The sequence below is a fragment of the Staurois parvus genome, unplaced genomic scaffold (assembly GCF_062004578.1).
Source record: "Staurois parvus isolate SC_StPar_1 unplaced genomic scaffold, SC_StPar_1.0 ptg000175l, whole genome shotgun sequence".
Lineage (NCBI taxonomy): Eukaryota > Metazoa > Chordata > Amphibia > Anura > Ranidae > Staurois > Staurois parvus.
In genome coordinates, this window is record NW_028317971.1 from 7,896,177 (window position 1) to 7,908,411 (window position 12,235).

General features: G+C 41.9%; 1 protein-coding gene across 2 annotated transcripts in view; it reads left to right on the top strand.

Moving 5' to 3' along the window:
• The first annotated feature begins 2,351 nt into the window (after positions 1–2,351).
• Positions 2,352–12,235, top strand: part of RBM17 (RNA binding motif protein 17) — a 41,265-nt gene continuing 31,381 nt past the window's right edge. For both annotated transcript variants that reach the window (XM_089676902.1, XM_089676903.1), the window contains exons 1-4: positions 2,352–2,497; positions 5,407–5,545; positions 7,849–7,962; positions 9,411–9,577. In XM_089676902.1, the coding sequence (XP_089533028.1) occupies positions 5,423–5,545; positions 7,849–7,962; positions 9,411–9,577 (404 nt within the window). In that variant the 5' untranslated portion in view covers positions 2,352–2,497; positions 5,407–5,422. The remainder of the gene's footprint in view (positions 2,498–5,406; positions 5,546–7,848; positions 7,963–9,410; positions 9,578–12,235) is intronic.

The following is a 12,235-nucleotide window of genomic DNA, read 5'->3' on the forward strand; positions in this document are numbered from 1 at the left end:
TAATACTGGGCACTTTTACCCCCTTCCTTCCCAGGCCGATTTTCAGCACTGTCGCACTTTGAATGACAATTGCGCAGTCATGCAAAACTGTACCCATATGAAATTGTTATCCTTTTTTGTCAGATAGAGCTTTCTTTTGGTAGTATTTAATTATCACTGTTTTTTTTTTTATATTTTGCTAAACAAACGGAAATTTAAAAAAACATTTCTGTTATAAACTTTTGCATATAAGTAATTTTTATTCTTCACTAATATGCAGTGATGAGGCAAGGGAAGCAGCACTGAGTGAGCAGGAGGCATCAGAAATGAAATTTGTAAATCACAGACAGAAAATTTCCCAGCATACTTCTCAGCTAGCCTGCAAGAAAACCAAATTGACCTTAACAATTCACAATAAAAACAGGGGATTTAGTTGCACACATTTACAAATAAATATGAAAGCTGCAGTGACCTAACAAAGGCTCCTCTGTAATCAAAGTTGTACATTTTTTTCCTATACATTATTCCAAAAATTACCATGATCAAGTCATCTAGAAATCTGCTTTTAGTCATTTAGACGCAAAACATATCGTCACTTTTAAACCTGCAAATCATGTAGTATTTCAATTTTTTTGTCTAACCCCTGTATATATTAATAATAATTATATATATATATATATATATATATATATATATATATATATATATTGCCAAACGTATTGGGACACCCCTCCAAATCTTTGAATTCAGGTGTTCCAATCACCTCCATGGCCACAGGTGTATAAAAGCAAGCACCTAGGCATGCAGACTGCTTCTACAAACATTTTTGAAAGAATGGGTCGCTCTCAGGAGCTCAGGGAATTCAAGCATGGTAATGTCATAGGTTGCCACCTGTGCAGTAAGTCCATCCATGAAATTTCCTTGCTACTAAATATTCCATGTCAACTGTTAGTAGTATTATAACAAAGTGAAAGAAACTGGGAACCACAGCAACTCAGCAACGAAGTGGTAGGCCACATAAAATGATAGAGCGGGTCACTGCACGCTTAAGCGCACAGTGTGCAGAAGTCACCAACTGTCTGCAGAGTCAATAGCTAAAGACCTCCAAACTTCAAGTGGCCTTCAGATTAGCACAACAACAGTGTGTAGAGAGCTTCATGGAATTGGTTTCCATGGCCGAGCAGCTGCATCCAAGCCATCACCAAGAGCAAAGCAAAGCGTCGGATGCAGTGGTGTAAAGCACACCGCCACTGGACTCTAGAGCAGTGGAGACATGTTCTCTGGAGTGACAAATCATGCTTCTGTGTCTGGCAATCTGATGGACGTGTCTGGGTTTGGAGGTTGCCAGGAGAACGGTACTTGCCTGACTGCATTGTGCCAAGTGTAAAGTTTGGTGGAGAGGGATTATGGTGTAGGGTCGTTTTTACGAGGTTGGGCCTGGCCCCTTAGTTCCAGTGAAGGGAACTCTTAAGGCGTCAGCATACCAAGAAATTTTGGACAATTTCATTCTCCCAACTTTGTGGGAACAGTTTGGGGATGACCCCTTCCTGTTCCAACATGACTGTGCACCAGTGCACAAAGCAAGGTCCATAAAGACATGGATTAGCGAGTTTGGGGTCCTGACCTCAACCCGATAGAACACCTTTGGGATGAATTAGAGTGGAAACTGCGAGTCAGGCCTTCTCATCCGACATCAGTGCCTGACCTCACAAATGTTCTTCTGGAAGAATGGTCAAACATTCCCATAGACACACTCCTAAACCTTGTGGACTGCCTTCCCAGAAGAGTTGAAGCTGTTATAGCTGCAAAGGGTGGGCCAACTCAATATTGAACCCTACGGACTAAGACTGGGATGCCATTAAGGATCATGTGCATGTAAAGGCAGGCGTCCCAATACTTTTGGCAATATAGTGTATGTATATATATATATATATTTATTATTATACAGGATTTATATAGCGCCAACAGTTTGTGCAGCGTTTTACAAAATGAAGGTAGACGTAGACATTACAGTTACAATACAATTTGGTACAAGAGGAAACAGAAGGCCCTGCTCATATATATATATATATGTATTTTATATATATATATATATATATATATATATATATAATATATATATATATGTGTGTGTGTGTATATGTACATTATATATATATATATGTATTATGTATTTTTTATATATATATATATATATATATATATATATATATATATATAAAGTGACATTCAGATGTGGGAGAAGGCAAGGGGGAGAAGTTAAGCGAAATGACTGCGAAATTACAACTGATCTATGACATACTCCATCCTTGCCAGTTCTAGTCATGGCCATTCTCCACTTCCGCCTGTTTATGACGTCGTCTCACCACACATCCTGGCACGCCGTAGTGTGTTTCTGGGCTTTGCGGTACAAGCCTCGTTGTGGTGGCTCCGGTTGTGTGGATATTGAATGTAACTGATACGGTGGAGGCCGCTCTCTGTACTCCGGGGTTATATGGAGTATTGGTGTACACAGTAGGTGAGTGTTGGGGGTATACTGTGCTCCGTACTGCTTCATACAACACAGGCTGTGTCTGCCAGGCGAGCCTCAGGCTTTACGGCCTAGTGTACGTTGCATGGCTCTGCAGTGTGGAGGGCTCTGTCTGTTATGTGATAACTAAGCCTGGTCTCCTGCCCTCCATGCTCGGTGCTGTGTTTAGTAGATGACTGCCTTTTTTCCTTTCTACAAGTTAGAACACTCATTCAGGTGATGTTTTCCCTGGGCTGCTGATTGTATGGAAGTGAACCACAGTAGTGTGTGTTGTCTTATTATTATTGTGTGCCTGCTTTTCATAATGCTGGTTGGCTGCTTTGTAGTGTTTGCACCTAACCTGATCACACACTGGGAGTGTTCATTTAGATCTGAATGGAATCATAACCCACGATCATACTGCCTCTTTCTGTTCTGTTGTGGTTTGTAAATACTTTGCCATCCTGCCGATGAACTCTTCTATCTCCTCCTGTAGGGTGACAATCCTGAATGGCCTGCTGTGAAATCCATGTGGTGTTGTCACCCTGCTCGGTTCTGTGGTATAAAGTGCTGTGGGGTCATCATGTTGCCTACATTTCTGATGAGCCCTCATGTAGGCATAGTTCTCTTGGTAAATGTACATTCAGCTGGCATCCTGCTTCTAGACCAGGGTTTCTCAGGGTTCTGTGGATCTATTGGGTTCCTCCAGAGGCCGCTAGGGGTTCCTTGAGCAATGAGCAGTTTCTGCCTCTCACTGACACCAGATTTTTTTTTTTTTTTGTTATCTGTAAGGCCCATTTCACATGGGCGTTCCGTATGTCTGGTTTTTCACCGTAGAAAAATGTACATGAACTGATCTGTTTTTCCTTGGAAAAAAACGTGACTGAACTGCTGAAAAAAACGGACCGCCCGTGTGAAAGGACCCTAAGGGGGTAATTCCTCCCAGTGTCCACAAGTGTAAGGCAATCCATAGCTGATGTGATTTTCTTTCCTGCAACCATGGGTTCCCCTATCAACACTGACTGGGAATACCTCCTGCAGTGCTATTGTGTTCTGCCGATAAGGAGCGATAAATCGACTTCCGTACAACCAGCCTGCCCATAGACAGATCAAATCTCAGCTGGTCTCTACTTAATCACCCGAGATTTAATCCATCTGTGGTCAGCTTAAGGAGCATTCTTCCCTCTGACCATCATACTAATGTATAGCAGGGTTCCCTGAGACTGGAAAGTTATTTCAAGGGTTCATCTGTGTTGAAAAGGTTGAGAAAGAATGGTCTAGACTCTAGAGAAGATGACTCTGGAGGACTAAAGAACATTGTGGCTTCTATGGTAATATATAGGGCCACAAAAATGTTTGCTGAACTAGGGTCTTTAGAGTGATTATAAAGCTTTATTTTTTTTTTTTCTAAAATAACAAACATCATACTTACCTGCACCGTGTAATGGTTTTGCACAGAACAGTCATGATCAGCCGCCTTCTAGGGTCCCCTGTTGTCTGTCTTGGCTCCTCCTCCTCTCCAAGTGACCCCCATAGCAAGCTGCTTGCTATGTGGACACTTGTGTGGGCTTGATCCCAAGCCACACTGTGTTTGTCTATTGGCACACACCGTGCAGATCAGCCTGTCCCACCTCCAATGAACTATTCTTCGCTTCCCTAAAAACATTTCAGCACCCTAAGCGAATTTGAAATCAAATAAAAAATAAACTGCAATAAACTTAAAGCATACACAATTGTGTTCATACAAGTACCTACCTATAATAATTTACAGTTCACCTTATCTTAAAGTGGTTGTAAAGACAGAAGGTTTTTTGCCTTCGTGCATTCTATGCATAAAGGTAAAAAACCTTGTGTGCTGCTTCCCCCTACAGCCACCCCGCCCCCCCCCCCGCAATACTTAGCTAAGCCCCCTCTTGATCTAGCGATGTGCATGAGAGCCTTGACCGTCCCAAAACTCCCTTTCCTCATTGGCTGAGACAGCAGCAGGTGCGATTTGCTTCTTCTGCTGTCAATCACATCACAGTGAGCCAGTTCAGAGAGAGGTGGGGCTGAGCTGTGACTGTACGTGTCTTATGGATGCACAGATTCGGGCTCAAGAGCGAGTTTGCACCAGTGCCCGCATAGCAAGCAGCTTGCTATTGGGGGCACTGGTCAAGGGGAGGAGCCAAGAGTGCCAGCAGGGGATGCAAGGAGGATCTGGGCTGTTCTGTGCAAAACCATTGCACTGAGCAGGTAAGTATGACATGTTTTTTTTTTTCTAAATCCCACTTTTAACACCACTTTAAAGTGATTGTAAAGGCTAAGAAAAAGTTTAAAAAAAAAAAGCAAAAACAATAACAGAGCATCCTAAAACTCAGCTTCCTGGCTGCTCTTCTTCCTCGTGCTCCCCATAGAAAGCTGTTTCCTATGGGAACACATGTGTAGGCCGGCTCCTGAGCTGGGCTGCATGTGTCCACAGACTCACACAGCACATCTCAGTCCCACCCCCTGCTCACAGGATTTGATTGACAGCAGTAGGAGCCAATGGCTCCCACTGCTGCCAAGCCTAATGTGAGAGAGGGGAGAGAAGAGCAGCACTGCTGCAGATGAGCACAGTGCTGGATTGAGAGAGGGCTCAGATATGTATTTAAAGGAGAAATTCACCTTTTAAAATTATAAATTCACATATTTTTGCAGGTGAAAAATGTGCATTTATTTATTTACACTGCAGCCTGTAAAGCGTTACACCTGCAATCAGCAGATCAAGGGTGCAATGCTAAGCTCCTGCAGACTCTCAATACACTGTCTGCCCTTAGGCCATACTTCACTTTTAAATTTTACTTATTTTGTCTCTCCTTTAAGAAATGTATCCTTGTTCATTCCCAGCTAGTGTTCTGTGATAATTATTCTCAGCTTTTCTTTTTCTTTTTTCTTTCTAGCTTGAAGGTCAGAATCATGTCTTTATACGACGATTTAGGAGTTGAGACTAGTGATTCAAAAACAGAAGGATGGTCAAAAAACTTTAAGCTTTTACAGTCACAACTGCAAGTCAAAAAGGCAGCTCTAACACAAGCAAAGGTAAGGAACTGTCTGCAGTGCTTTTCCTTCCTCTTTTGCACTCTCTCCTTTTAGTACTCAGCTGCTAAACCGTATTTATTTTTGTGTTATTTACAATGGCTAGCTGCAGCAAACCTTTTACATGTAGTTAGTACATTGAACATATTAGTGGTTAGGATTTCTGTCTTGCAGCATAGGTGTCCTCAGTTTGAATCCTGACCAAGACAATACCTACATGAAGTTTGCATATTATCCATATTTGCTTAGGTTTTCTCCAAGTTCTCCAGTTTCCACTCCAAAGACATACTGGTGGGTTATTTGGCTCTTTGTCTAAATTGGCCCTAGCATTTGTATGTATACATGTGAGGTGGGTACCTTAGACTGTAAGCCCCTTGAGGACAGGGACTGTTGTGAATGTACAATATGTAAAATGCTGTGTAAATCATCTGCACTATATACCTGTAATAACTAATGATATGCATGTTTACCTTTCTGTTATAAGATATCACTGACCATTGTTTGCTGCACTATCAGCATTTCCTGCTTTCATGTGTATGAACTTTCAGCTGGCAGAGCATGCTCCCAGGTCCATGTAACCCAGCTTTCGGGACTGCGTGTCATGTTTTTTGCTAACATGCATGTGCTCCTCTCCACTGTTTATAACAGCTGATGCATGGGCAAGCAGACTGCTCGTCAGCAGCGAAAAAGGCAGGGCTGGTTTAATGTGCTCTAGAGCCGCTGTCAATCAAAAAGCACAGGAAACGGAGCTAACATGTCCTCTAGTGCCATGCTGCACGTGCCTTAGGTGGCATTAGGACACAGATATATAGTTCTGACCTCTGAGCACAAACGCATAGGTGCCCTTATTGGATCAGCGCTGGATAGAGGGCATTAAAAAGAGGTGCACAGCAGAAGTAGCTCAAATAAAGACCGAAAACTAATGTAAAGGTACAGATTTGAAACAACAGATTAGTCTTTTTACTTAAAGTGGAACTTTAGGTAAAAAGTAAAAATGGGCGGACAGGCAGGATTTTTCATGCTTTGTCTCTTCAGTATTAAAGCTACCTACCTGCCTGTCCACACCTGTACAGTGAGCCGCTCAGGCGCAGCTCACTGTACAAATTTGGCAATGCTGACTTTTACAGAACTCCAACGCATCGTGGGATTGGAGGTGAGAATTGTTCTGCTTTAGGGTTATAGATAAAGAAGATGAATTTGAAATCAAACATAAGGGTTTCTTCACTTTGAGTCACTAACCTGGAACAAGAATTCAGACCAGTAAAGTCAGAGAAAATGAAAGTCCTTATCTGCATAAATGCATAGACTCGCTGTACTGACACTGAAGAGGGTCAACCAAAGGATATTATTATTATTATACAGTATTTATAAAGCACCAATGGTTCGCTCAGTGCTGTACATTACAAAGGGGGACAGAACATGTGACAGAACAATACCAATACAATGCAAAACATGAGGGGATCGAGGGCCCTGCTCTTTCGAGCTTACAATCTAGGAGGGAGGGGATGGTGGCACAGGAGGAGATAGCTGTGGGGGATGGAGTGGTAGGAAGAGTGGAGGAGGTCGGCAAGTTAGCAGGGGGTGGGGTAGGCTTCCCTGAAGAGATGGGTTTTCAGGGTGCGCCTAAAGGAGAGGAGAGTAGGTGATAATCTGATGGGTTGGGGCAGGGAGTTCCAGAGGATGGGTGACACCCTGGAGAAGTCTTGGCAACAGCAGCATCTTTGTTATTTAATGACAAGTATTCTTTAAAGTTATAGATATTTTACTTTCTGTGGTCAGTTTAAATGTATTTTGTTGAGCTTTTCTGTCTGCTTGTGTTTTCACTTTGCGTTTAAAGCAAACAAAACCCCAAAAACCTTTGTTTACTCAAAGATTGCCCTATAAAAGAGGCCAGAGCAGGTATTACACACAGGTGTGTAGCATACCTGCTCCCCCACTTTACCCTTTGGTTTTCCCTACTGGTTTGCATGTTATCACATGGACATATGAGCTGACTTTAGAAACCACAGGGTGCAGTGAGGTATTTGGTATTCAACCAATCTGACCAGTCAGATAATTGCTATAATTGGGACATAAGTGTATTCCATCTTTTTTTTACATGATGATCATTGAGTAAAAGTGGCCCCATTGGTGACAGGGTCACTTTGAATGTAGTAAGAAAGTAATTCCTATTCTTGATTTAATTTAAGTAGAACTAAATAAGTTTAAAAAAAAATCTACAAAAAAAGTTGCACTGCCTATATTTGTACCATCAAAACAAAATTAGGGTAAATATTCAGACACTATATTTTTATTTTTTTCCCCAGACTCAAAGAACAAAACAGAGCACGGTACTGGCACCTGTTATTGACCTTAAAAGAGCCAGTGCCGATGACCGACAGATTGTTGATACTCCACCCCATGTGGCCGCTGGACTAAAGGTACCATTATTGCTGTTATTTTGGAACTGTTATTAAGAAAAAAATGTGATTGCTGTTATGACATCTGGAAGAAACTTTGAAGTGCCAAGTTAAAAGTGATGAACTTTTTAAAGGATTTACAAAGAGTTGGCAAAAATACCCATTTGATGTATAGCAAGGTTACTGCGCTAGGAGTGAGACCTTTTTCACAAATCTAATCTTTGAAAGATTGTATTTCTTTTACATAGTATCAGTGCCACCACTCACCAGATGTGTAGACCTCAAACAATTAAAGGAGGTCAAAGTATGCTAGTAATATATGCAATCCAATTTTGACCAAAACCTACAATTCAGTTTCAGTGACAGATCACCACCTTCACCAGGAATCAAGATGTACACTCTCAGAAATCCAAGGCCTCACTGCATTTTTAGAGGCATTGCAGTAGGTAATCTCAGGAAGTTGCAAGTACAATCGATCTGCCACATCCAGAACATAATCTATTCAATACAGCAGGGGTCTCCAAACTTTCTAAACTAAGGGCCAGTTTACTGTCCTTGAGAATTTAGGGGGGGCCAGACTAGGGTCAGTGGGAATAGAAAATGGCCTGGCATCCAGAGGGTGTAAACAATGCCCTATCTTTGTCAGTAGGAGAACTAGTGCCCCATCGTTCTCAGTGGGAGGACTAGTGCCCCATTGTTGGTGTCAGTGGGCAGAGTAGTGCCCCATCATTGGTGTCAGTGGGTGAATTGTGCCCTTTCTTTGGTGTCAGTAGGAGGAATATTGCCTCCCTGTTTATGTTGTGTCAGTGGGAGGTATATTAGCCCATCGTTGGTATCACTGGAAGGAGTTATGCCCCGTTGTTAGTGTCAATGGGAGGAATTGTGCCCTTTCAGTGGTGTCCGTGGAAGGAATACTGACCCACTGTTGGTGTCAGCAACAGAAATGATGCCCCATTGTTGGTGTCAGTGGATAAAATAGTGCCCCAAGGGCTGGATGAAGACAAGCAAAGGGCCACATTCGGCCCCCGGGCTGCAGTTTGTAGACCACTGTAATAGTGTTCCTATAACAGAGGAATACTCTCATAGTGCAGTATTTTATTTTAAAAATCCTCTCATTACAATAAAATAAGTCCACAGATCATACCTTGCATAAAACACTGTCACGCTGAAAGAACCAACAGCATGTGATGTAAGTTTGCAAAGCTCTAATCAACACATTTCTTCCCACGGGATATCATCCACAGCTCCAGTAGAAGCAAAGAATATTTATTTTTCCCCAAGTCTCCACCTATTTTACTAACTGCTTTCTGCATACATAATCTAATGTGTCTAATAGGTGAGTGTATGGCACACTCCACTTTGTACAGATTTGCAGTTTTAAAAGCAGTTTTCAAAAGGTATGTGTATATTGTTTGTTTCTATAATTATCAGGTAATTTTGCTTGCATGTATACATGTTTGTTTTTGTAGGAGCCTGTTCCAAGTGGATTCTCTACTGGGGATGTATTGGTTCCATTGGCAGATGAGTATGACCCTATGTACCCTAATGAATTTGAAAAAGTGGTCAAACGGCAGCGGGAGGAGAGACAGCGGCAAAGAGAAATAGAAAGGCAAAAAGAAATTGAAGAGCGAGAAAAGTAAGCGCCTTTTATATTTATACTGTACTAAACCAGTGGTCTCCAAACTGTGGCCCTTTGCTTCTGTCCAGCCCTTGGGGCACTGTTCCATCCGCTGACATCAACAATTGGGCATGCGTCCTCCTATTGATAGCAACAATTGGGCATATGTCCTACCAATGAGGATACACAATTCCAATGACACCAACAATTGGGCATATGTCCTCCCACTTACACCAATGATGGGCACAATTCCTGCTAATTACACCAACAATTGGGCATGTGTCTTCTTATTGACACCAACAATTGGGTATATGTCCTTCCAATGGCACCAATGAGGGGGCACAATTCCTCCCATTGACACCAACAATTGAGCATATGCCCTCCCACTGTCACCAGTGACGGGGAAGAATTCCTCCTAATGACACCAATGATGGGGCACTATTCCTACCACTGACGCCAATGATGAGGCATTGTTTATTCCCACTAACACCAAGATAATTTTCTACTCCCATTGGAAAGTTTGCGACCCCTGTAAAAAACAATGCCTGAGCCCTGCATGACTCTGGTACGCTGAATGCAGCTCAGGCAGAAAATGGGGAGGTCTTTTTGCCTTCTTCTTTTAGGGTTCATTATTCTGAAGTAGGGCTTGTTTTACTGTACTGAGTAAAATGGCACCAAACATCAGTGTCAGGTTCCACATTTACAAGGCAATGCACACCTTGCCTTCGTGCAATGGAATCCATTGGGCCTGTAAGCTAATGCTAGCAGTTCACTGGATGGCACTTACTTTATTAGGAATACACAATGACATAACAGAAGAAGGTTCATATTGAAGGCGTGATGTTTAATTCTTTATTTTCTTCTAGTGTTGAGTGCTTCTGAGGTACGCAGTTGCTGCATACACTAGAAAATTGTATGACATGTCCTGGTTAAGCTATGGGGTGCTTAAATAAACTCTTATTACCCTTTGGCTTTACGGGGTGAGGTATTCTAAAGATTTTATATATATTTTTTTGTATATTGACCTTTTTCCTATAACAATAAATACTCCAGCAAGCAATATACTTATTTGTACTTGTGTTTTATATTTTACTGTTTGGAGAGTAGCCTTTTGCCAAGTAGTACAGAATATGTTGGTGCTATAAAAATAAAACCGTAATAATGAACAAATCTGAAAAAGGTCAATAATTATTATATAATTTTTTTATTGTAGAAAAGTGACTTGCTTTCTCCAGCATATACTATAAAATGTCTAATAACAGAAGCTGCTGGATTACACAACTCAGATTGGTTATAGTAGAAAAAAAATATCATCTAAGCCGCTTGCTGAAGAGAGGGATTCATTTTAATACCAGTAATCTTTGCATGTGCAGTTTGCTTGTGCATGATTAAGCCAGCTGATTGAGCAGCAAGGTCATTTATTTCCTGCTGGTATAAGTGCTCAGCTTACACGCTATCGACAACCTACTAAATATGGATAAAGTCATTCTCCATTGTTTTATGTTGTTTTTAAGGTATGTATTTAAAGCTGTATGAATAAATCTACACTGCTCACTTTGCCTATGAGAACCATCAATACCTTGATGCTTACAGGTATGGAGAAGCATGTGACTAGGATACAGTGCCTAGTAATGAGAAGCCAGTCACCAGATCAGAACACTTTTAACTAAGATGACATTGTCATTAACCCTGTGTAAACTGCATTAAAATCAGAGACTGCGCTAATTCAGGGTTAAACTATTGAACAGAGATTAGCAGGGACTGTAAGTATAGGTGGTTTTGGGGTGTGCAAGTAAGAGACTAACATTTACCTTTTAAGAAGTGATGGTCTCATTAATTCCTAAAAGGTATCGGATGCCTGAAATAACTTGGCTTCAGCAGCCACTATTCTGGCATCCTATGGTATCTTTTCATGTAGCCTGATGGTTTTGGGGAGAGGATGAGTACTGCTGATACTGCCTGTTCTTCTCATTAAGGCCACAACAGGACACAACAATAGCAGTTTTTACATCCCCAGTAACTATTTTAGGTCTCTGGTGTCTTTTATGACTTTAAGGCCCCATTCACACTTGAGCATTTTGTAGCTTGAAGCTCAACAAGCAAAAACTTATGGTTTTCAATAGCCCTGTTGCTTGTAGCAAAACACCTGTCACACAATGTGCATGAGCTAATTTTTAGGCTGAATTTAGCCTTTGTCCCCATAGACTTCAATGAAAATGCGTGAAAAGCGTGATATGTCCATTTTCAAGCATTTTGGCACACATTTTCTGCTTAAACAGCAGCTTTGTGCCTCTTTTTCAGTAAGACTCCATACCTTTTAGTTGAAAAACACCTGACAAAAGCTGCAATAATGCACAATTGTGCTCCAAAAAACACTAAGAGCAGCCCTGATCCTCCTCTTCTCAGGTCCCGCTCCTGGCCCTCCTGCCTAGTGCCCCCAGAGCAAACAGCTTGCTACGGGGGCACCAAATAGCATATCCATTCTCACACACAGCCATGGTCCCACCCCCTCTTTTTCCTCATTGGCTCACTGGATGTGATTGACAGCAGCGGGAGCCAGTGCGGAGGGAAAGACCCTGGAGAGCCGAGGCTCTCGCTGGATCCCAGTGGGGCCTAGGTAAGTATTTGGAGCGCTGCTGCACACTGAAGGTTTTTTACCTTCATGCGTAGAACGCA